This window comes from Felis catus, chromosome X (genome assembly GCF_018350175.1).
Source record: "Felis catus isolate Fca126 chromosome X, F.catus_Fca126_mat1.0, whole genome shotgun sequence".
NCBI lineage: Eukaryota > Metazoa > Chordata > Mammalia > Carnivora > Felidae > Felis > Felis catus.
The window spans coordinates 26,817,102-26,842,692 of NC_058386.1; the positions used below are offsets into that span (position 1 = coordinate 26,817,102).

The 25,591-nt window shown below is 46.4% G+C and overlaps 1 protein-coding gene across 20 annotated transcripts in view; it reads right to left on the minus strand.

The window, feature by feature from the left end:
• Positions 1–25,591, minus strand: part of DMD (dystrophin) — a 2,379,610-nt gene that overhangs the window by 75,842 nt on the left and 2,278,177 nt on the right. For all 20 annotated transcript variants that reach the window (XM_045050793.1, XM_045050788.1, XM_045050791.1 and 17 more), the window contains 3 exons: positions 19,870–20,071; positions 17,528–17,613; positions 15,348–15,505 (listed from right to left, as the gene is read on the minus strand). In XM_045050793.1, the coding sequence (XP_044906728.1) occupies positions 15,348–15,505; positions 17,528–17,613; positions 19,870–20,071 (446 nt within the window). The remainder of the gene's footprint in view (positions 1–15,347; positions 15,506–17,527; positions 17,614–19,869; positions 20,072–25,591) is intronic.

Here is a 25,591-nt window from a genome sequence, read left to right on the forward strand (position 1 = left end):
AGCAACAAAATTAAACCCAGAAGGGTTGTCTAAGGAGGAGAAGATAGAGGAAGAACATTCTCCAACTGGCTCAAGTTGACTCTTAAATGCTTTCTAAAGTAAGTGCCTCTGTGGGTCTGTCTCTTATTACATCGTACACCAAAAGGCTAAAAGTCTCTTTGTAAATATGGAGGACATGTTTAGAATGATCTGGCCTAAAACACAGGAATATACAAACTTCACACTGGAAACCAGGTCTGCAGGGAAACTCAAAGGCAGGAAGCCATGCTCGAGAGGTCAGTAGTTCTCAGGGAGGGACGGTTCCGCATCCCAGAGGACATGTGACAATGTCTGGCGACATTTCTGGTTGTCACCGGGGGGGGGGGGGGGGATGTTACTGGTGTCTGGCAGAGAGGGGCTGGGGTCCTGCTAAATATTCGGCCGGCAATGCACAGGACAGGCCCCCCCAACTAAGAATTATCCGGGCCTGCCCAAGTAGCAGCAGTACCAAGACTGAGAAACCCTGCCCGAATGTTCACATCTCACATGACCGCGGGTCACGTGGCAAAATTCAGAAACCAACACGGGGACCTAGTGTTAAGTAAGCACCAGACATCCCTGGAGCCCTGTGGGGCATCCAGCGAGGAGGGAGCTGTCCTCTACAACACAGAACTGGAGAAGCCAGGAGAGGCCTGTTCCGCTATTAAGTGGGAGATGAAAACCACATTGGTCAATACATTGTCCCCAGAAGAAAGAAAAAGGACTAAAAAAAAAAAAAAAAAAACAACAAAAAACAAAACCGAACTAGAAGTCCTGAGGGAACCTGCTAAAATCATAGACTCAGATCTGAAATCAAGCTGCTTCTCAAAGAGACAACCCTATGCAATGTCTTCCAGGATAAACAGCAGCAGAAATGTATTTATTCATGGCAAATAATTATCCCAATCAGTTGGTTTCAGAGAATGTGTATGTGCACGTACACATGTGCGTGTATACGTGCATGCACGTGTGCTGTGATTTTATTTAGGACAGGTCCTGCCCATTTATAAGAAAAATAATAACCGGGGTGCCTGGGTGGCTCAGTCGGTTGAGCGTCCGACTTCAGCTCAGGTCATGATCTCATGGCTTGTGAGTTCGAGCCCCGCGTCGGGCTGTGCGCTGATTGTTCGGGGCCTGGAGCCTGCTTCCGGTTCTGTGTCTCCCTCTCTCTCTGCCCCTCCCCCGCTTGCGCCTCTGTCTCTCTCTCTTTCTCTCCCCCCAAAGTAAATAAACGTTAAAAACAGAAAAATAATAACTAAATATATAAATGTTGAATACATTCCCATGCATGAACAGAATTTCCAAACAGTGTCACGGACAGAAGAAGGTAAATTTGGGGACAACACGAGGACAAACCAAGGATTTTTTTACAAGTTTCATATGGTGTTCCATTAGTAAAATATCCCCTTCATAAATCCAAACAACCATTTCAATAACACTACCACTGTGAAGAGATAAAGGCATTCATCACTCACAACCCAACGCTTCTGGCCCTGATTGTGAAACGCTTGCGTTTGGGAAGATTTGCTAAATTTAAATTGACCCAAACCGTGTTGTGCATTAGTGTGTACACAGAGACTTTAAAACCACAAGGAGAATGGCCAGCCAGGGTCAGACGGTATAGGACAGGCAGTTCCTGGCTGTTCCCTGAGCTGTTATTACGATTTCTTTAACAACCTCTAAATCTACCAAGGGCATCGGTGGAATATTTTACATAAGAGAGAAGTCTGAGCTAGCAACGGACATAAAAGGAGGAACAAGAACGAGCTGTAAAGAATATTAATGACTCTTCCTCCAAACAATCCCAATTTTTATGAAAAGCAAACGAGTGATAAAAAAAAAAAAAGTCTCCCATAAAACTATACAAGACCCGCACGTCACAAAACAGAAGGGAGGCGGCACTTTGATCCTCTTAGACGCGAGATACTCGCGCTTTACATGTGAGTTGCTCGGGAGGTGAGAGTCACGGACACAAGGGAATACTGATGGGACATTCCACACAAGGCTGCTTCACATCTTGCTTTTAGTCTATGCTACTTCTCTTCAGACAAGAGTTGGTCTCAAGTGAAAGGCCACACTGTGTGCACAGGACTCTTTGCTGTCCTTGCTATCTCTGTTACAAGAGTCGTTACCCCGAAGACCAGGCAATCTTTGCTGGGAACGACCAAGCTTTGAAATGAGCACGGTGATCCATTTCCTGTTCTGCCTTCTCCATTCAGAACATTTAGCATCTAATCAAAAAGGGATACAGGCCCCACAACGTTTACAGCAGCATTATTCCCAACAGCCAAATTTTTATGGAAGCAAGTGGCCAATGTGGCCAAGTGGCCAATGACTGATGAGTAGAAAAAAAAGATACGTTGTGTGCGCGTGCGTGTGCATGGGTCTGTAATGGAGTATTACTCAGCCATAAAAAAAAAAAAAATGAGAGGTGCCTGTGTGGCTCAGGTCACCATCTCACGGTTTGCGAGTTCGAGCCCCGCATTGGTCTCCGCGCTGACAGGTCAGAGCCCGGAGCCTGCTTTGGATTCTGTGTCTCCCCCCTCCTCCCTCTCGCTCCCTCTCTCCCCCTCCCCTGCTCGTGCTCTATCTCAAAAAAGAATAAACATTAAAAAAAGAACTTAAAGGAGAATGAAATCTTGCCATTTGCAAAAACGTGGATGGATCGAGAGGGTATTACGGCTAAGTGAAATACATCAGAGAAAGACAAACACAACGTGGTTTTACCCAAATGTGGAATTTAAGAAACAAAACAAATGGGCAAGAGTTAAAAAGAGAGACGGTCAGACCAATCAAGAAACAGACTCTTAACTGTAGAGCGCTGACAGTCACCGGAGTGGAGGGGGGTGGGGGGATGGGTGAAACAGGCGATGGGCATTAAGGAGAGCACCTGTTGTGATGAGCACCAGGTGTTACATGTAAGTGACGAGACACTGTACTGTAACCTGAAACTAACAGTAAACACTGTATGTAAACTACACTGGAATTAAAATTAAAAAAAAAAAAAAACCGGGAGGAAAAAAACACAAACTGTGCAGAATATTGCATTTGTGCATTGTATAGAATGGGATACTGTTTAGTAAATAAAAGGGAACGATATGGATACACACAATAAAAATAAATTTGAATTATGCCGAGTAAAAGCCAGGCAAAAATGAGTACCTCCTATAAAATCCCATTTGCCTAGAACTACAGACTATGCGAGGGGGTCTATAGTGACAGAGAGCGGAGAAGTTATCATCGCGAGGTGGGGGTGGGTACCGGGGACCTGTAGGCATTCCCGAGGGGCCTAAAAACACTTCTGGGGGATCACAGATATGCTCATTTTGATTGTCGTGCTGGAGTCATCCTGTGTACCCGTGTCAAAAATTACCAAATTGCGCACTTTAAAACTCTGAAGTATAAAAATTCATTACTAAAGAGAGAAGATAGGAGAAATGAAAAAACTTGAGGATAAGTAACTCTTGATAGAATGTGTAACTATGCTACAGAGGAAAAAAAGGCTCGAAGAAGTTAAGGAAACAGCTCAAGGCTATCTATTAACGGAATACTCCAATACGTGTACATAAAGCAGTCTTAAAAAAGGAAAAACACAAGTGATTTCCTATGGGAACAGCTGATGTCTGAAATCTTTTCAATCTTTAACCTGTTGGAGAGTTCTAGAGGCTCTGAGACCTAAGCCAAGGCCTACCCGAGACAATGCCCAGCTGCTTAAATCTCCAACAAAATTCTGCACTGACCTACGGACAGCCATCTGAAAGGACAAAGTGAACTGTCAAAAACCATTGTGATAAACACACGCTCCTATCTTTGCTTTTTTTAAAAAACATTTTTTTCAATGTTTGTTTTTTGAGAGAGACAGAGGGCAAGATGGGGGGAGGGGCAGAGAGAAAGGGAGACACAGAAGCTGAAGCAGGCTTCAGGCTCTGAGCTGCGAGCAAAGAGCCCGATGCGGGGCTCGAACCCACGAACCGGGACTCAAACCCATGAACCGGGAGATCGTGACCTGAGCCAAAGTCAGACGCTTCACCGACTGACCACCCAGGTGCCCTAACACTCTAACACTCCTGGCTTTTCCGATCACCTCCCTTCCCCCTTCTTTGTGGTACTGCATGCAACGGCACGTATGACCTACAAAGGCTGACGGGCTCGGGTCAACATATACTGAAGTAGCAAACAGGAAAAGAACCACAAGAGCCTACGCGCATCTCAACCCTCATGAGCACACAGGTCCTGTTAGATGCTTTGGTTAACCTGTCACTCCCATAAAAGAGTTGGCGGCTGCTACGGGAACGTATTATTTATCAGATCCCTGTTTGCATCGCCACGGAGGGAAAAAGCACGGCCGATTCTGTGCGCTGGCACTTTAGGCAATGCCATGGCAAAGGGAGCATCCGAAGGCAGCTCAGTCAGGAGCAATCTCATCGCTGGTACATTCAACATCACATGGGATGTCCGCGGGCAAAGTCAAAAACGGAGAGGGAAGACACGGGAATGCCTCTTGACAGAAGAAACCCAGCTACTGCGTTCGGAAAGAAAGGGAGAATGGAAGACTCCTCTTCCGCAACCGCCAATACAATCACTGAATTAGAAAAGGGTCATCACCGGAGGCTATAATTATAGGGTGAATGGTTGTTAAGGAATAGGATATTCACGGTCCCCAAATATCGCACCGACGACTTCCGGATTCCAAAAGGCAAAGGACACTTTTACGTGGAAATATGTGGCAGACGCGTCCTTCACATACTTAGCATTATCAGTTAAAAAAACAAGGTATTCATTTGTCCCTCCGGACGTGATGTAGCGAGCAAACATCACCTCTGTTGTGTTCCTGCCCCCCCCCCCAAAAAAAAGTTCACCTGAATCTCATCAGGAAGAAATAACTAGAAAAATCCCCAATGCACGACAGTCTTTAAGAGAACTGGCCTGAACTCCCAAAATGTCAGTGTCATGAATGCGGAAAAAAAAATGCGAGGAGACTGTTCCAATTAAGTGAAAGCACAGAGACACAACAAGCAAATCCAAGACAAAAACCTTGACTAGATCCTAGGAGCAAATAGCCACCCATGAGGAACACTCCAGGGCCATGGGGAAATTTCGGCGCGGACTGCATGCTACGTGATGTTACTGAAGGGATGTTACATTTCCACCATGAGAGCTTTGCAGTTACGGAGGAGAAAGTCCTTTAAAAAACAAACAAACAAACAAACCCATGTGCTGAAGTGCTTACGGGCTTCTGTTTTCTGGTGCGATGCCCGTGGGCTTTTAAAGCATAAAGGGGAAAACTGTGCTTGTGTGTGTATATTCAAATACAGGCGCAGGAACGGAGTGAGCAGAAGGGGACTGTTCACGGGACAAAGTGCTAAGCCACGGGCCGTACACAGGAGATGTACGGGTGCTCACTGCTCTGTCCTTTCTCCTCTTCTTCCTGCTGGAAGTTCTTCCAAAATACAACACTGGCTGGAGACCAACGTTCCTTCCAAATCACCCCTTCGTGGGGGAGGGCTTTAATAAATGCTACAGGGGAGGGGAAATGGCATTAATGGCATCGGCTACAGTGTTCCTAAAACATCCCCTCACTCTCTGCTTGAGATGTGCTTTTCCCAGATACTTGTGAATTTTCGGCCTAAAAAGGACTTGAAGAATCCCTACATTTACGGAAACTTTTCATGTTTGAAATAAGGAAGGAGAGGTCAAGAGTTGTGTTTGTGAGACGAGAAGTAAAAGGTTTCCCATCACTGCTGTCTTGGGTAGAAACTAGGTATTTTATTTAAAGTTCTGAAGATAATGAGCAGGTTGGAGGCCAGCAGTCACTGCTCTAAATATTAATCAGGACTCTGAATTACCCATTAAAGATAAAATCAGCCCAAACAATAACACACAGTGATTATCCACTCTTCATTTACATGTTCAAGGACAACTGTCCTGACCTCAGGCTCTCCACTCCACCTGACTAATAAACCAATTAACACCATGGCTCCGGGGAACATAAGCCCAATTCTTCAATCTATGCAAATCCGTAAGTATACTCAACACGCATTTATGCTGGTTCTTACCGAACAGAAAGGTTTCCTCTATACACGGTAAAACGCATCTATCTGTGTAGATATCAACAAAACATACTTTCTCAAGTACGTATCAGGGCAGGTTTTGCTCAAGTACAAAATATAACATTAGCTCTTCTATTACTGCCTCCTACAATCATTTGAAATCCAGCTCAGGGAAAGGCAAAACCATAGGAACAGAAAACAGAGTCATGGTTTCCTGAGACCGGGAGCACGCAGGACGGCAACCTAGCAAGAAGAGAACGTCAGGGCCGATGGAAATGTTCTGGGTCCCGACTGCAGTGTCAGTAACACAATGCATTTGTCTACATTCACAGAACTGACCACCAGAATACATTTAACCCCATGGTTTTTTTTTTTTTTTTTAACGTACCTTTAAAAAAAGAAAAAAATTTTTGAAATATTTGATCAGATGTCAAGAAAAAGAAAACCCAACCCAAAACAAAAAAACCTCTAGTTGTTAGAGAATCAAGGTACACTAAAGGCCCTGGGTGAACAGATAAGGATATCCCAGGAGGAAGTTTTACCGGTCCCTTCATCTTACATAATCTTTGCAGAAGGTATTTTCCATTAATGCGGCACCTGTGTGGCTCAGTCGGTTAAGCATCTGACTTCAGCTCAGGTCATGATCTCGTGGTTGGCGAGTCGGAGCCCCGCATCAGGCTCTCTGCTGTCAGAGCTGAGCCCGCTTTGGATCCTCTGTCTGCCCCCCCTCTCTCTACCCTCCCCCGCCACTCATTCACATTCATTCTCTAAACAAACAAACAAATAAATACATAATTTTCCATTAAAAAAATTCAATTTATGAGCCAGTGACAAACTGGCTTTACTGAACTCATGTTTCCTCGTTTCCGTGAGTTTTTTGGGTAAGTTTCCATGTGAATTAGAATTAATGGTGAACTTGGGGTGCCTGAGTGGCTCAGTCGGTTGAGCGTCTGACTTCGGCTCGGGTCATGATCTCACGGTTCGTGGGTTCGAGCCCCACATCGGGCTCTGTGCTGACAGCTCAGAGGCTGGAGCCTCCTTCAGATTCTGTGCCTCCCTCTCTCTCCGCCCCTCCCCAGCTCACATTCTGTCTCCCTCTCTCTCTCGGAAATAAATAAAACATTAAAAAAAAAGTTTAAAAAAATTTAATGGTGAACTTATTAAAGGGAGTCTAGAATACCCTTCGAACTAAAAAAGCATGGCTGTCAAAAAAATTTTTTTTCATTAGCACCTCTGACTCTTGTGGCAAGGGAAGGGAAACACGGAGGGAGGGAGGGAGGGAGGGAGGGAGGGAGGGAGGGAGGGAGGAAGGAAGGAAGGAAGGAAGGGAAAAATTTGGTCACAACAACGAACTACTACTTTAGAAGGCAGAGCAAAGAAAAGCACACTGCTTATTTCCCTTAGCAGTTTAAGTGAATGAAACAGGTTTCTTTTTTTTATATTAAATATAATTTATTGTCAAAATTGGTCTCCATACAGCACCCAGTGCTCATCCCAACAGGTGCCTTCCTCCATGCCCATCAGCCACCTTCCCCTCTCCCCCACCCCCCATCCAACCTCAGTTTATTCTCAGTCTTTAAGAGCCTCTTATGGTTTGCCTCCTTCCCTCTCTCTTTTTCCCCCCCTTCCCCTCCCCCCATGGTCTTCTGTTAAGTGTCTCAGGATCACAATTGAGTGAAAACATATGGTATCTTTCTTTCTCTGCCTGACTTATTTCACTTAGCATAATACCCTCCAGTTCCACCCATGTTGCTGCAAACGGCCACATTTCATTCTTTCTCATTGCCAAGTAGTATTCCCTTGTGTATATAAACCACAATTTCTTTATCCATTCGTCAGTTGATGGACATTTAGGCTCTTTCCATAATTTGGCTATTGTTGAAAGTGCTGCTATAAACATTGGGGTCCAAGTGCCCTTATGCATCATCAGCACTCCTGTATCCCTTGGGTAGCCATCAACAAAACTAAAAGGCAACCGAGAGAAGGGGAAAAGATATTTGCAAATGACATATCAGATAAAGGGCTAGTACCCAAAATCTATAAAGAGCTCACCAAACTCCACACCCGAAAAACAAATAATCCAGTGTATAACTGGGCAGAAGACATGAATAGACACTTTTCTAAAGCAGACATCCAGACGGCCAACAGGCACATGAAAAGATGCTCAACGTCGCTCCCCATCAGGGAAAAACAAATCAAAACCACACTGAGGTACCACCTCACGCCGGTCAGAGTGGCCAAAATGAACAAATTAGGAGACTATAGATGCTGGCGAGGATGTGGAGAAACGGGAACCCTCCTGCACTGTTGGTGGGAATGAAGCAGGTTCCGACTACGACACAAACCTATTTCCAAAATACTGAAGAAAATAACCATCACCTCACAGTGAGAAGTTAATGACACAAACCACAACAAATTAAATGGAAAACTATGAAGCTAAACCCACCGTAGCTTATAATTTTAAAAACCAGCCACTGAGAAGCAATCGATGGCCAACTCACACTACTGATACTACCTCGGTGTATGAATACCAAATTGGAGTAACTTACTAATATTGTAGTTATGAGTCAATATCCATTATGAGTTCAAGGAAGCAGGAGTTCAACATTTACCACCCAAAGGGGTATAAAAAGAATGTCTTTGGAACTGAAGGGCCCAGATTTTGGTTACTGAACAAGAAGCCAAACCTAAGCAAAGGAGAATTTTCTGGAGCTATTTTCAGGATGGATGGTGTAAAATGCGCTCGACTGCATGAGGAATGCTGTCACACTGGTTCCCAAGTGTCCTGGCATGGTATTTTAACACTCCTGGAGAAAACAGTATGTCAAGGGTCTCTAAAATAAAATCTACAGATGGCTGGCTATAGATAAAAGGAATTGTTAATCTTGGCACATCAGTCTCATGTTGCAAGACGCTTTAGATCACTGTAAGCTAACACTTAGGAAGTACCTACTATGTGCCTACGGGGACTCTAAGTGCTCTGCCTCTAATGGTCACTTGGCCCTCACAACTGCCCAAAACCCAGGGGCCAGAAAGGTTCAAAAACATGTCCGGGGCAGGAAACAGCCGAGCTGGGATTTGAACCCAGGCAGTTGGCTTCAGGGCCCAGGCACGGAACCACTCGGCCACTCACTACTACAGTTATTCTGGAATGATGGTTTACATAGGAGAGAGAGAGAGAGACAGACATGCTTTCGATAGTTGAGGTTGTAATTTATTCTTGTTTCTGTATCATTTTCTATTATAGCAACTGTACATAGAGGGCATTCATTTTTGTCACCTGAATATAAAATTTCAGAAGACAGATGAAAAAGCAACTTAGTCGTTTTGAATGCATAAATACAACAGGAGGCAGGCAACAGATATAAAATAAACAGATTTTGGTGCCCAAGCTCCTGTAGGGGAAGCACACTGAATATCAAGTGGGTATACTTGCTTCCATCTAAACAATAAAGTCCTTAAAACGTTTACAGAAGAGAACACGACAAACTGTCATGGGGGAAGGGGGTACTTCTCAGGGCACTGCCACAATCCAATTTACAGGGGCACGCCTCTTTTCTGGAGTCACTTAACGGTCTAAAGCTTTCCCACGTAAGAGTCACTCTTAGCAGGTTTCATTTGCAGGAAGACTAGTCACCTGCAACTGGGAACTGATCTTTTGTTTATCGATTTTGAGAGAAAGAGAGAGCGAGAGAGCGCGTGGGAGGGAGGGAGGAAGGGAAAGGCCGAGAGAGAGGGAGACAGAGAATCCCAAGCAGGACAGCCGGACACGGGGGGGGGGGGGGGGGGGGGGGGGTTGATCCCATGAACTGCGACATCGTAACCCCAGCTCAAAACAAGACTCGGATGCTTAACAGACTGAGCCACCCAGGTGCCCCAGGAATAGAAGGTCTTAAATAAAGATCATGGGGCATGTGGGCGAGCGTGCGCACGGGTGTGGGGGTAGCGGTGAGGATGTTCATTTATTTATCGGTGTCATCCTATTACAACCATAACTTCATACAAAAGATCACGTTTCCTAGCTCTCTGTTCAGTCTAGTATGTGAACTGGTCCAAACCACCTATTTCCACTCAGATGGTCTAGCAGAAGGAAATACTGGCTGGGAACACAGGGAACTTGGGCCTTCTGTCTAGATCTGACGTGCTAAAATCGCAGTAGGTGGAACGTAGTAAGTTCTGCCTCTCCGGGCTGCAGTTTTCTCATCCGAAAAAGGAGACATGTGGACAATCTCCAGTCTGGGCCGCCTGTGCGACTCAATTCCGGGACGGGCCTGGCCTCACTCAGGTCAGAAGGATCAACGTAGTCTGACAGTGGAGTTGTGTCCGTGGAATATGCAAAGAGGAACGACATGATGATGCGTTAACTGCAACAAACTAGTTTCACAACTTCACTTCTACTATCCCCACAGGGTCTGTTTCCCAGTATATGTGTGCATTGCAATAGGCTTCTAAGGTAGGAACATTACCCTGGTTGCCTTGTTTACTCTCAAGGAACGTACCGCTGTCAAACCCATAAATTTAGGGTAGATTTTCCTTTTTTAAATCCACAGGTATACCTTCATTTCCTGGCCTACTAGTTAATTCCTTGAAAGACCTATACTGATTTGTAAATGGGCAAAACATCGTACCTGCACTTGATGGCAGGTTCCTTCTCTGTTTTGGAGCAACGTGGGGGTTTCTTCCCCAACTTTTTTTTTTTTTTGACGGACATTCATATTGTGGGGGAAACATCACCACCATCCGTGTCCCGAACTGAGGGATCTGGATCCGAGCTAAGGAAACCTTGAAAAGATCCCCCACTGAGCGCTGCACAGGAAAATACACCGCTCTCTTTCGGCCCCTTCTAGGCTCTTGTCTACAACCAGAAGCTACACCTTTCTCACTGTGCCAACTCAAAAGAAGTTCTCTTCTGAAGTCACCTTCTCTTTCTGCGATACAAGGAATGCATTTGTAGAAGTTAAGTACTTTACTGCTATTTCCTTAGGTGGGTAGAAAACAGGCCTTGGAGCACGGCCTTGCTCAAAGAACCAGCCTGGCACAGTCCCAAGGTCCCTACGCTTCAAACAAAGGGCAAAGGGCATCTTCACTCGTGGTCTCCTTCGCCGCGGCAGACCGCGCATTTTCATGCACGGTGCACAGTGAAAGGCAAAGTGACTGCCAGAGCACCTGGCTGAGGACAAGCCTGCCAGGTCCCAGACGTCAACTTCGAAGTACACAGAAGGGATCGGTTCAACCCAATTGCCAATTACTACCCAGGTGAGAGGCTTCCCAAACCGAAGGAACAAGGCTCTGCACGCAGAGAGCGAGCACGACGTCCTACTAGAAACCCCCAACTGCCAATACTCAACTTCTCAGAATGGGCATTCCCCTTACCCCCAAGCCCCCTCCCACGTGGTTATCTCATATTCCAGCAGGGAGCCAAAGAAAATGCCTGTTATTTCACCTTCGGAGGGTGGAGAGGAGAATCAAAAAGGGCACATTTGGGACTGAGGTGGTGAGTGGGGGTTTGGGGACAATGGACTAGGAATTAAAGCCTTCCACCAGCTCAGGGCCTTGAGGGGCAGCGGCAATTTACTCGTCCATCTAAACAATAAAAACCTGACTCCCAAAGCCTGCCTATTCCATTCTCCTCAAAGGATTGCTGAGGATTCAGGACGGAATCCACGGGAACAACGGTCAAGTGTGACGGTCGGCGGCAACAGTAACAACATTACTCGTAAGCACAGTAGGCACAAATCGTAGGGAGAGGCTGCTTCAGGGTGGTGAAAGCAAACTCTGGGTGGTTACGGAAGCAGATGAGGAAAGGTGTGAGAACTAGACACATTAGGATTTCCTCAGTGGACCACAGAAAGAAACGGATTTCTACCCGTGGTGTCTGTCGTACAGCTAATACGTTTCTTTAAAACCAGTATGAGAGGGGCGCCTGGGGGGCTCAGTCGGTTGAGCGTCCGACTTCGGCTCAGGTCATGATCTCGCGGTCCGTGAGTTCGAGCCCCGCGTCGGGCTCTGGGCTGCCGGCTCAGAGCCCGGAGCCTGCTTCCGATTCTGTGTCTCCCTCTCTCTCTGCCCCTCCCCCGTTCATGCTCTGTCTCTCTCTGTCCCAAAAATAAATAAACGTTGAAAAAAAAAATTTTTTTTTAAACCAGTATGAGAGCAGTAACAGCAATGACAAGGTCAGGGGACAGAGCACGGTAAGACTGGGAGGGAAGGTCATCAGACAAAAGATGTTTCTTTCTCTTAAAAAAAAAAAAAAAAAAAAAAACTTAGTGCTTTATGCCTTTTTTCTAATTAGAAACGTTCCAAGAAGAAAATTCGGAAAATACCATAGAGTAGAGAAGAAAATAAAATCCACCCATTACCACTGTTAGTATCTTGAAGGACCTCCCCCCCCCCCCCCCCCCCCCCCCCCCCCCCCGTCTCACCAAAGACATTCCCAAACGCTTGGAGACCGGCTAGTCAAGACACATTCAGTGAGTATGCGCCGACAGACTGAGTCTGAGATTGAGAAGACAGTGTTGCTATCGCCGGGACAGAGGCATGTGTTAGGGAAGAAAGGGGACATCCAGCAGAAGGAGGCAGCATGTGAAAGCACAGGGACAGGGCTCCTGATAAGGGCACAGCATGTGGAAGGTGGAGCTTCTGTTCAGTGACAGAGTCAGAGACTAGATCTTACTCATTCTCACCGCACACGTGATAATTGCACGACACGACACGGCAGAAGCACTATCACTACAGCGGCAATCACGATACGATACATTAACGTATCAAATCAACGTGTCGTACGCCTTAAACATGTCAAGTATATTTCGATTCAAAACGGAGCCCGGCCCTGCAGTGAGGGTGGTGGGGGCTGCAGCCACAGGCAGTATTGTGAGGCCCTGGGACAAGGATTCCAGTGGCCCTGATGCATGTCGGCTACTGGCCGACTTACATCCTGACCCTTACTCTCGACCCAAGCCACAATACACACAGAAGCGTGCGTGGCCGTATATATCAATGTGTGTGGGTGTGTGTGTGTGTGTGTGTGTGTGTTTCACAACTACAATTTGAAGAGTCACTGGGGACGCCCAGGTGGCTCAGTCGCTTAAGCATCTGGTTTTGGCTCAGGTCACGACTCTTGGTTTTGGCTCAGGTCACGATCTCCCAGTTTGTGGGATCGAACCTCGAGTCCGGCTCTGCGCTGACAATGCAGAGCCGGTTTGGGATTCGTTCTCTCTCCCTCTCTGACCCCCTCTCACACGCACGTTCGCGCGTCTTCTCTCTCTCTCTCTCTCTCTCTCAAAATGATCAACGTTTTCTTTTAAATAAAGAGTAAGTGAAACTTGATTAAAGAGAAACCTGCTTAAGAAAAACAACTCAATCCATTCCAAGTCTTGTAAGTGGATTTTTAAAAAAATGAATCTAGGTTATCTGTGGCCATTGATATTCGCTTTTACTTGTGTCTACATTCTAGAGGCTAAAAAAAAAAAAAATCTAGAGGTAGTGATGGTCTATTTACATTTTGGGAAGTCTGAGTATGAGGTGGAAAAAATGCATTTATTTCCCCAAATCTATGTTACATTTTTAGCTGCTGTGCCATAGCTTCATCAATGTGCCTGGTTAACTTTTAAACAATGTTCCAACTGCTTTAAACATCTAAATATTCACAACGTCCCCCCTAGGAGGCCTTCTGTGGTTTTATCCTAGTCTGTGGTCAAAGACCAGAGGCCTAACCCGGTTATCTGGTTATCTCTACAGCTAGTTCTCTTGTTCATGGGATTAGAATGGATTGAGAAATCCCATCAAAGAAAAACAGTGCTTAGCTTTTAAGAAAACCTAAAAAAAAACCCAGACAACCACTGTGAATAACGTGATACTGCAAAGATCTCACTCCTTCAGTGCGGCTGGTGTTTCACCAAGAGGAGCGACCTCTGACGGACAGGCATCTGGTAACATGTATGCAAAGCCACAGAGGTCTAGCTTTGAGTCTGGTAATCCCATCCCGGAGAATTCATCTGAAGGGAAAAACTTCCATCAAGGAAAACAGCGGAATGCATAAAGATGTTCACCGCAGCATCACCGACCGTGGCGAAAATGCAAACCACCTCAGTATCAGGGGAGTTCGTGGCCACTTGGGAGGAAGAAAGGGTTTTGGGGGGCACTGACTGGGATGTGGAAGAGAAACGGGGCAGGATAAGAAAGCGAACGGACAAGCCACGCGTTGCGCCGGGGACCGGACAGCAGCAGGGCATAAATCTCTGACCCTGTTACGGAGGGGGTCACCATTCAGGCCTCGGAATAGCAGAGGAACGTCCAAGCTACAAAAGGATAACTTACAAAAAGAGAGTCATTTCAACCCCTGACCAACAGCCCCTGAAAAGGAGGCTATGATGACAGAACCCAAGTGGGTTCAAAAAGCATCAAGGAAAAAATAACAACAACAAAAAATTTTTAAATAAAGATAAAAAAGCTAAGGGACTGAAGACTCACCTACAAAAGTTATTTTCCTTCTTTAATTTTTAAACTGAGTTATTTATTTTTTTTTTTAATTTTTTTTTTCAACGTTTATTTAATTTTTCAGACAGAGAGAGACAGAGCATGAACGGGGGAGGGGCAGAGAGAGAGGGAGACACAGAATCGGAAACAGGCTCCAGGCTCTGAGCCATCAGCCCAGAGCCCGCCCAGAGCCCGACGCGGGGCTCGAACTCACGGACCGCAAGATCGTGACCTGGCTGAAGTCGGACGCTTAACCGACTGCGCCACTCAGGCGCCCCTAAACTGAGTTATTTTGAGGGAGAGAAAGAGAGAGAATGAATGTGAGCGGGGGAGGGGCCGAGAGTGAGAGCGAGCAAATCCCAAGCAGGCTCAGCACTGTCGGCCGCAGGGCGCGATGCGGGTTGGAACTCACACACCGTGAGATCATGACCTGAGCCGACATCCAAAGAGTCAGACGTTCAACCGCCCGAGCCAAGGGGGCGCCCCTATTTTCTTGTTTACCAAGGATTTCTGTGGCTGGAGATGTATTTCCTCCCTTGCTGAACCACCGCAGACTCTCTCCCCTCCCGGCACCTTAGTAACCAGGGGGGTCCCTGCCGGAGAGAGATTTTTTTTCTCCTCCCCCTGTACCCTCCTCTCTCTCAAAACCCAGAGTCCAGAAGCCACTGCCCACAGAGGTCTCAAGCACCAATCCCCTACCCACCTGCCTGCACAGGAGCTAACGCAACAAACTCGAGTTGCCCGTTTTTGTTTTCAATTTCTGAAACACAAAAGAGGAACCTGCGACTTAAGAAGGTAACTCACAAACTGGAAGCAGCTTCTGACACTCGGCTCGATGTTACTGCCCCCGAAGGATGCGACTTCACCCAACTGCCTCGGGATCTGGATAGAGTCGTGCAGGAGGAGGCCCAGCCTGCGCTGGTCACAAAATCCTGTGGAGCTTGCCACTTGCTTGAAAAGGTCTACGAATGGAAGACGAGAAGTTCAACAACCAAGAAGCAGCATCGAGCGGATGCTAGCAAAACCTCCCAACCCTGATCCCGGGACTCGTTATGAACAGGAGCCCATAATTCCACAGAGAGCGGTTCCTTCTAATTCATGTGAATCCGGACATTTACTATTTTTATGGATCAAGTTAATCATCACTGTGTATATACAAAACGTGACAGCTTTTAAATAAGCTACGGCCCTGCGAGAAATGCAAGTTTACATACAGTTTTGACAACTGAATTTTTCCTAAGCCCAAACATAGTCCCCTGGGAGATATTTTATATATAAGATATAACCACTGTCAGAAAAGAAATATCTTAGCAGAAAGAACCACGTAACTGGTCCAAAGCACCATCCCCTTTGGACATCAGAGATTCAAAAATGTACCCAAACCGGAACTTCTTTATGAAGTCCTAAGATCATGGAGTTTCTTGTATGCGCTCCCAAAGGAGGCTGTACGTATTGGTAAATTAGCGCCCATCACTCAATACGGTCAATGTTTTCATGGACGTCTATCTTTTTTGGCTGAAGAACAATATCCCCCTTGAGGGCAGGGACCGTGTTTGGTCAGCCATGTGCCACAAGCATCACGGAATGAGTGACCAAACCCGATGCCTGCAACGTATGTTCTGTTCCCAGAAATAACATCATTTTCATCAGACCCGGTATTCAGAGAAAAGCTGCCAACAAAAGCAAATTCAAGGAAGCCTTTCCTTTTCGTGAAGCACATGTGAAACTCTACGTAATGGAAACCTTTTACCATCTCTCCAATACACACGGATTTTTTTTTTCAAAATTATGAATTATTTTCACATATCCCACTTCAAAGTTAATATTTTTGCTTCCGCAGCCTTAAAATATGTTCCCTCTTAGTTATCTGAAACACAGGCTCAAAGCACCCTTTGGTATTACGTCGTGCCATTGCTATACCACTGATAAGGTTAGATCTTAAACTAACCTGTAAGTAACTCCACTGTTTAAAGGGGGAAAACCCATAGACATACTCTACTGTCTCCAAAATACCTTTTTTAAATGGTTAATGAAAGCCGTTGGGCTATTTTTCTTTGGATCGGGGGATAAAAAAAACCCGAAGCGGAACTACATAAAAGTGAGAGCTAAAAGGGCTTGTGTATTTTTTGTGGCTTCCTCCTGGGGCGAAATGAGTGGTTTTGGAGAAATTCACTCTCTTTTATCTCCTGCCCATCCTTAAACTCAGCACATCTCATCCCTGCGTGGCTAGGCCTTAGGGGAAAAGACAAACGGCAGGACAGGCTCGGTTTGCTTAACATTCCCACCATAAAGACTTCTTACAAGCATATAAAGGGCGAAAACCAAGTACAGTCTCTCACAGTGGGAACGGATGGTTGTTTAGTCACCGCGACCATTTTTTCTCCTCTAGCATTTGCTTTTAATTTGGATGCACCAGATTTAAGCCGAGGAAGCCAAGAGCTAACCAGAAGGAAATTCTATAAGGTGATATTTACCCCGTAAGAAACGGCACACTATCAGTTTCTCAAGTAATAAAATGGAAGTCACGTCACAGATCTGGAGATGTCTGTACAACTTGGCGTGAGAGGATTATAAACTAAACAATGTTTCTTGAACACGAATGCCAGAGAGCGCTCTTTAAATAAGAATCCAAAGCATCAGCAAGTGTACAGGCTAAACCCTCACATTCTTTTTTGTGACTCCGGCGAAGGGGTTAGGAAATCAGACTTTATCCTCTAGGAACATGTGTTTTATTCGGACACAGTCAATGTAATGTAAAATCATACTTGGACGGGACAAGTTAATCCTCATTCTCTATTGAATGAAATACCTGCAATGGAATGTGTGACAGGGAAGGGCACAAATCAAGGCTGGGGACTCTCAAAGCAGTTCTACATCTTACGGGAGGAACCTACTGTCAAATAAGAACACTAGTCATTCCCCCTCTAAAACTGGGGTAATTAGGCAACGTTAATAAAAGAGGAGAGTTAACACACATGACTTACATCTGTACTTGTCTTCCAAATGCGCTTTACACAGAGAAATGATGCCAGTCTTAAAAGACAGGACCCGGATCCTCCCGGTTCGTCCCCTATTACGAATAATCAGACCAAAAAAGAAAACAAACAAAACAAACAACCATTACCGACACGTTACTAGACGGTAGACACTTCGTAAGAAAAAAAGCCTTGGACGTGGGAACTCTAGTGACCACGGTTTTAGGAACCCAATCGTCTTGGTAAGATTTGCTGACAGCTTTTCGGTTCATCATCTCTTTCTCTTCGTTACCTTCCTTACCTGTTCGGCCGATGGCCTAGAGTGCAATGGAAATCTGACCACTTTGACCAAAGAACGATGACCGAGTTTGCAATTCTCCAAAGCCCTTACTTGAATTGTAACAGTGGCTCTACATAAAAAGGATAAAAAAAAATTATCCTTCCACCCAGCGGAGAGTCACCTGGGTTTAGGTTGGTCAGTGGAAGAATTCCTACTGCGCGCTGAAGTTATTTTGGCCACGGAACCACGTTGCCTGTTGTGGTTACGAAAGCCCAAGAGACACCAGCAACTGACTTGCTGGGCCCTCTTGACCACCCTTAGACTTGGATCAGACTGCCCCTCGTTGAGAAGAAAATCGCTCACGTCAGGCCACGTGACACATAATACGAAATATGTACGTTTATCTCCCTAAGAAAAATACAATCTCCTCTATTAGAGAACAATCAAGCGTATGATCTTAAAGAGCAATTTTAAAAACAACCTACCGCTGGATCAATGCTTGAAATATATTCACACTTTCGCTTTACATATAAAGCTGAAATAAAGCATTCCACGTGACAAACTTAAAATGGTTCATTTCATCCACGGGGGGAAAAATGATCCCGAAGAATGAAAAATTTCTCCTTCTGTAGAAAATGATTTTCAATAATTGGCACCTTTTATTTTGTTATGGAAAGAAAGTAAACCTTGGATGGTGGTTACAAAGAGAAGGAGAGAGGGACTGTGGCATAATTCTCCCGTCTAGCACTGCAAAACTACAAAGGATAGGTCCCAACTGGGGTGATTTTTGGTGAACAACATGCTCAACTTTTCACTGGTATAGCTGCCTAAAACCCTTGGCCGAAGAGAAATCCGGGAACTTAAGGCGTTAACACAATTACCATGCTTGGAGATTTTCTCCTTGTGCCCCTCTTTAAAAAAGGCAAACCAAAGTTTTAATGAATAAACTTCATGAACTCTAACTCAGGTCTTCAAGCGGTTAAAACCGTCCCCAAGCAATTTTGAGGCAGGTGGAAGGGACGGTATATACACTCAGAATCCATTCATATGTCATCTACAAAGAACACGGTACCAAAATGGATGTGCGGGAACAACCGAGTACGAACCCTTATCAGAGCCAAATTTAAGTGTAATCCACAATCAAAAGCCAGTATGTTCGAGGGCTCGGTAAATAATTATCAGAATTACACAGCCAGATGGTCTTGGAATTCAAAAAGCACTACCTGATCACAACGACAAAGAAAGAGGTGTACGTCTTAATCGCAGAAGTGGCAAAACTCTACGACAAAGGCAAAAGGCAAAATAGTTGATATGCAACTCCTTTCAGAAAGCCTTCCCCGACTTCCAACTGGGGAATATGTTCTTGTTTGCATGTGAAATGAGGCATGTAATCACTGGGAGGTCCAAGAAGAATTCGGTCAAAATGAAGACCAATTCTGCCGGCTGCCTTCGTCAATTGTCTTCATTAAGCTCAAGACAAAAACTAGAACCGGGGATACCTCATGTGGGCAATCCGAAGCAAAAAGAAAACCAAGTCCTCTCTAAGAGAATGATCAACTGGAGATGCCAAATGGAAACCTGGCACAGCGTTATAAGGCCTCCTCAGTTTGAGGAGCCCCGTTTGCTCCATGAAGGGCTCGCTCTCATTTTTTTTGGCTCATCAATTCACAACGTTCTGCAAAAACCTCCGGGGTGTGAGCGAACACTACTCCGATCTGGTGACAGGTGCGTCAGCGTCTCCAGGAGCACATCCACTGCTGCCAGGGAGTGGGAGCCGCTCCCGAAGTGGATGGAAGAATTCAAATTACACGGGCAAGAAAAGGCTACACACTGACTCATTCTACTATTTGAAAAATGAGTGTCTCCGGGTTTTGTTTGTTTTCTGAGCGCCACGCACATTCTAGCTCTTACGTCCCAGTTCATCAAAATATGTTTCAGCTTCAACAAACGCAAACCTGATGTATCACAGGGACAGCATTAGGTCACGGGGCTTCGTGAACCTTTCATCCTGAGGACAGGATTTCCAGACTGGGGCCCCTGTTGTGATGCTAATTACACTGGCCATACGTACGTGTCATAGACATTCAGCAGCCAATTGAGACACATATCCACGCAGAGAGGGACGTTGACCAGATTGTTGTGCTCTTGTTCCAGGCGATCATAGATAGTGGTCAGACAATTTATGACCTGCAGGATGTCCATGGGCTGGTCATTTTGCTTGAGGTTGTGCTGGTCCAAGGCATCGCACGCAGCTGACAGGCTCAAGAGATCCACTGCAAAAGCCACATAAAATCACAAGTGATTCCGAGGGGGAAATCCTTTTTCCTTTCCTTTGAATATCCTGTTCGGGTTATTTCGCACCCTTGGGTGAACACCTAACCTGAACCCTACCCTCTTTCAAAATGGCTTATCTTCACCCCGCCCAGCTCGAAGTTTGATGACTGGAGTAGTGGTGATCTGAGGTTATTATGGTCGAATCTCAGTGGCACCGGGGGAAGAATGTGGGCAGGGAAAGTTTCCGTTCCTGAAGTATGGGGGTACTGGAGAGTTAAGGGGACCTAGAGTGTTCCATGGGAACAGAGTCATTTGCACATTCTGTATAAGAAAGAATCTGTAGTTTACTAGAGATTTCGAAAGAGTTCCTGACAATACTGTTTCGGATTTGTATCACAGAAGGTCGGTCTGATTAATCTGTATGGTTAGGGTTGTGTAAACTCTATTTCCGGCTACACATTTATAATCATTAAGCGATTTCTGCCTTGAAATACCGGTCACCTCACAATCTGTCTGCTACTTTAGTATTAGGTGAAAAAATCATCAACTTGACTAAACTTTTCAGAAGGAGAACTAAGTGTACAATCTCTTCAGCTTTTCGACCCGAGGCTCACTTCTTTCTTTCACCTTCAAATTATATTTTACAGTATCTTTTCAAGTCCTCTAAGGAGTTCCTAAGATGGGGGGCTGGGGGGGGGGGTGCGGTTTCCCTTGGTCAGAAGCGGTATTTAGTCATATGCTGAAGGACGAAAATTTAACGAAAGAGAAACCTCAACCTTGTCCAGCATCGGCACAGCGCAAGCTTTCCTCCCCAAGTGTCAGGGGAAGATGCCTTGCAAACAATCGACGGTCATTAAGTACATCTCTCGCCCATCTAGGGGGAGGGGGCAATACAATTGTAAATGTAACTGCAGATAAACATGGACCATCCCAGTCAGTAAAGAGCTGGCCCAGGGCTCAGTGGACGCACAGTTAAGGGCCCGAGTGCATTTTACTAGCTCTTTGTGGGCAGTGCTAATGAAATGTTAAGGAAAACAAACTGGGGTTAAAATCCTCCGCAGGGTCATACCCTACGTGGTGTGCGTTTTTCTCTGTTATGAAAGAAAAGCAGTAACCTCTGGAGTTTCCCTGGAAGCGAGAAAGAGGCCTGGGGGAAGAAGCAGGAGGGGACTTTCTCTTCCTTCGCAGTCAGTAAAGCTCTGTGCTCCCAAGCAGTCGGCCTCACGTGCCAGGGACTAGCCCTCACCCTGACAAAGCAAAGGCCCCGCTCCTTTTGGGTTAAAGTACTCTCGAGATAAAGAAATGACCTCTTTACGTGGAAGCCGAGGCCTGACTTAAAGTGGCACAAAAGAACGTAACTCGATTTGAGAGGGAGGCAGGTAGGAAAAAGAAGCAAGAATTGGGGCGCCTGGGTGGCGCAGTCGGTTAAGCGTCCGACTTCAGCCAGGTCACGATCCCGCGGTCCGTGAGTTCGAGCCCCGCGTCGGGCTCTGGGCTGATGGCTCGGAGCCTGGAGCCTGTTTCCGATTCTGTGTCTCCCTCTCTCTCTGCCCCTCCCCCGCTCATGCTCTGTCTCTCTCTGTCCCAAAAATAAATAAAAAAAACGTTGAAAAAAAAAATTTTTTAAAGAAGCAAGAATTAAAAAACTAATAACGCAAACAGGCAGGAGGCCCCGAGGAGGGAAGGCCCAGCGGGCGACACCGCAAGGGAGACTAGAGAGAGGGACAGAGAGCAAAGACTCCAGCTTTCATCCTCTCTTCTGCATGCTGGGCTTCCTCAGAGGGCAAATGCCAACAGGCCAGGGAGCGAGAACACTGAGAGAGGCAGCTCACCGTTTCCGTGAGCGAAAGAGAAGAACGGATTTCTTCCAAACACCAATATTCTCAGCAGGATTCCCTGTCAACTGAAGGAAGCTCTGGGCGGTTTGGAGTTCTTCTACTATTTTCTTGTGACTCTGCCTTCATCATTATAAATGTTTTGCCTTCTACCCAAGGATACACGAACTAACAGGTGGGAACCGTGAGACTCCTTTTTGTATCAAGCGTCTAATTTCCTCGCGCGACGGAAGCAAACGGACCAGTAGCAAAACTGCATGAATTTCTCTTCACCGAGTCTCCTCTCATCTCTGTACAGGTGAATGGGTAACACAGAGAACAGAAACTCTGGAGTATAAATAGCTCCAGAGGGGAGCAAGGCAATTGCTTTGAAATAACAGGAGGAGAGAAGACATAGCTAGAGAAATACTGTGTGCTGAGCTCTGCTGAAACCAGATGTGGCTCAACATGAGAACGATCCATCACAGAAGACCGGAGAACACATCTCCGCCAAACAAACACATGCAAAAGAACGCCACTTTCAGGGGACATTTTTTTCCAAGGCTTCTATTTAGGTATCCATAGCCAAGGCTACGGGCTTGACAAGAGGTGAGAAAATCGATAGGGACAACTTAACTGCCACACAGACAGGCACTTAGGTGTTCAAAACGACCGCCTTCAAGAATACACGGAGATTATTTGATGAAACATTAAACATAATGACCGACTGTTTCTAGAAGCCTCAAAAAACAACCGGCAGACACAATTCTGTGAAACTACTCTTTTACCTCAAACTAGGAATTTCCACTGGGGGATGAATACATGTACCTTTTAACTAGGGAATGGATTTTAAACCTGTATAAAAACCCAAGTATGTGCTAATACACCCACTCTTTCAAAAAGTATTTGTACGGTACAGGATGCTATAGGTTTTGACACCGCTGAGGGAAAAGGGACCATTTGGTGGTGTCCTTCTGCACGAGGGCTGTGGGGTTGAGGGAGGGTGGTGGGGACAGGACCAGCTCTCCGGGACCCTCTCTGCCCTGTAAGAAAAGCAGAAAATGAAGCAGGGGTAGGGGTGAGGGGGGCCGAAGCACAGGATCCCATTAATGGTTCCTGAGGCTCTGGTTGTGACGAATCGCCCTTTCAACATTCTAGGTTCAATACCTCGAGTCCTTTCTACAAATGCCACAAGTGAGGAGCTGAAGGCCAGATTTTTTTTTTTTTTTTGCCTTTTACTGAACCATAGGCTCAGAAAACTAGAAAGCACCTTGAGAATCGTTCTGCAGTTGAGAAAACGGAGATCAGAGATCAGAAGACTTGCTCTGGGTATGATAGCAGGACGCACGGAGGGACATGTGGAAGAACCCAGGAGCGCCTGGGTGGCTCAGTTGGTTAAGTGACTTCAGCTCATGATCACGGTCGTGAGATGGAGCCCTGTATTGGGATCCTCGCCGCGCTTTCTCCGCTTGCGCACTCCCCCTCCCCCGCCTCAAAATAAATAAATACACATATAAAAAAGAGAAAGCAGAAAGGTAGGTTGCAGAAGGGGCCCGTTTAGACTTTACAGGAAAAGGAAACCATCCCACATTCTCCAGCAGTGAGAACAATGGGAGGAAAAAGAAACACGAGAAAGCTGGTTACGATAAGTCCCACGGTGCCCACATTACCCCCAGCTCATCCCACGGGTCGCCCCTGAGACTCTGTGCTAGTGTATAAACCATCCTGTAACCTAACCTGCGCCCTTCTAGAAGCAGCTGACGCTTCGGGCTGAAGGACTCCGCAAGCACATCGCTGCCCAGCAAGAAAGTCACTGCGCTTTGATGTGGTTATCTGTGCTGTGAGGGTTAATTTCAGAGGCCCTGGCGTTGGCCTAACATGTTTTTTTGTTGTTGTTCTGCTCAAAGAGCGACACGATGCAGACAGAGCCTGGATCAAAGCAGTGAAAAGAAGCGCCTTACTGCGTTGACGGGCAGCCATGGGTTACACGTCATCGTTACGGTTCACTGCTCGACGTCACCCTGACCGTTTTTATCTGGTTTGGGGACTGGCTATGTGGGAAGAATAGGCTCCGATTACCAGAAGGCTTCGCGAAACCCTGGGTGAGATTCCACTATGCGCTCCCTGGTTTCCCAAGTGGTCTGGGCGCACAGGGGTGGCTCTCGATGCAAGAGACAAGGGGCGTCCCGGTACCACCTTTACAGAGAGGGCACCTGGAGCTCGCACCTGGCCTCCCCGGGCCCTCTGCTGTGAGGAAGCCTGTGGTTTTGATGCATATCCTGCATGTTGTAGCCTTTTCCAGTGGTGAACTGTAAATTCTGAAGCCCTGTCATGTGGGTTCCGTGAGTCTGCTGAGCAACTGAGCCCCAACTGCCACTCCCAGCGCAATCAGCGTCAGAAGTCAGATTGTTTAGAAGACCCCCCCACTCACCCTTAGCTCAAACTATGGCTACAGGATTACTGAAAAAGAAAAAACAAAAACAAAAACAAAAGATGATTGTGAAAAAAAGGGACGAAAACGAACGGTTGATGATGGTGGCCAAGCTACCCTTGATCGCGAGCAGCCCCGGCTTTGAAACTGGCTACCGATGTTAGAACTTTCCAGTGCCATCCAGACATGACAGAACCTGAACCTCAGGCGCTCACAGAAGGGATCAGAGAAGAGCTCAAGGCCACAGCGGGTCTGCTCCAGATTCGGTTCCTTGGAAGCATTAGCAAAGCTCAAGGAAGTTCAGAACCGCCTTCCAGGGAGCTTCACTCTCACTGGCCTGCAGGTGGAGACGTAACCAAAGGAACGTGGGCAACGCGCACTTTGATAAATGGGCTACACCCGAGAGACCACTGGCACTTAAAAAGATAATTCAAGTGGGGAACACCCACAGGTATTCCCTAATTCACCACATTTTCTTTTTCAAAGCCATCCCTAGCAGTCCCTGAACTGGGGCTACGATTAAGGGTCTCAAAGGCTGATAAATTCTGCAAGAGGATATTATGGCTATTACTTGGAACGTTGAGCGTAAGAATTGCACGGGGACTGACAGAAGGGATCACTCCTTCCCCACCCCTCAACTAATTGGGGCTGACTGTCACAAATGTTTCGTTGCCCAGAAACAGGGTATCCCCCTTTTTCTGTACTCATCCACTCTGACCCTTTACCACTGGGAAGGGACTGAAGGGGCAGCCCGGGCACGCCTTATCTTGCTGCCAGCTCAACATGGACTGGCCAAGTGGCTGAACCCAAGGGACATACACCGTGTGGGGGTGGAAGGTCTGGACTAAATGATGCTGACGAAAGGGCACGCTGGTGCCGAGAGGAACAAAGCCACACCATGGGTGTTAAAAAGGGAAAATCTAACATAATGTTGGTGCCTAGAAAGAGGCTTAAAATACGCTCCCTTAGGTATGAGTCAACTCTCGAAAGAATCTGGAGTGGGAAAAAAAAAAAGTCAAGAAGTGAACAGGACAGCTGGGCAATCTATCGAACACCCTGGATTCTGACTGCGACCATGAGTCTACGGAGCACTATTAAAATGGCTATGTTTGGGGCGCCTGGGTGGCTCAGTCGGTTAAGCGGCCGACTTCGGCTCAGGTCATGATCTCACGGTCCGTGAGTTCGAGCCCCGCGTCGGGCTCTGTGCTGACAGCTCAGAGCCTGGAGCCGGTTTCAGATTCTGTGCCTCCTTCTCTCTCTGACCCTCCCCTGTT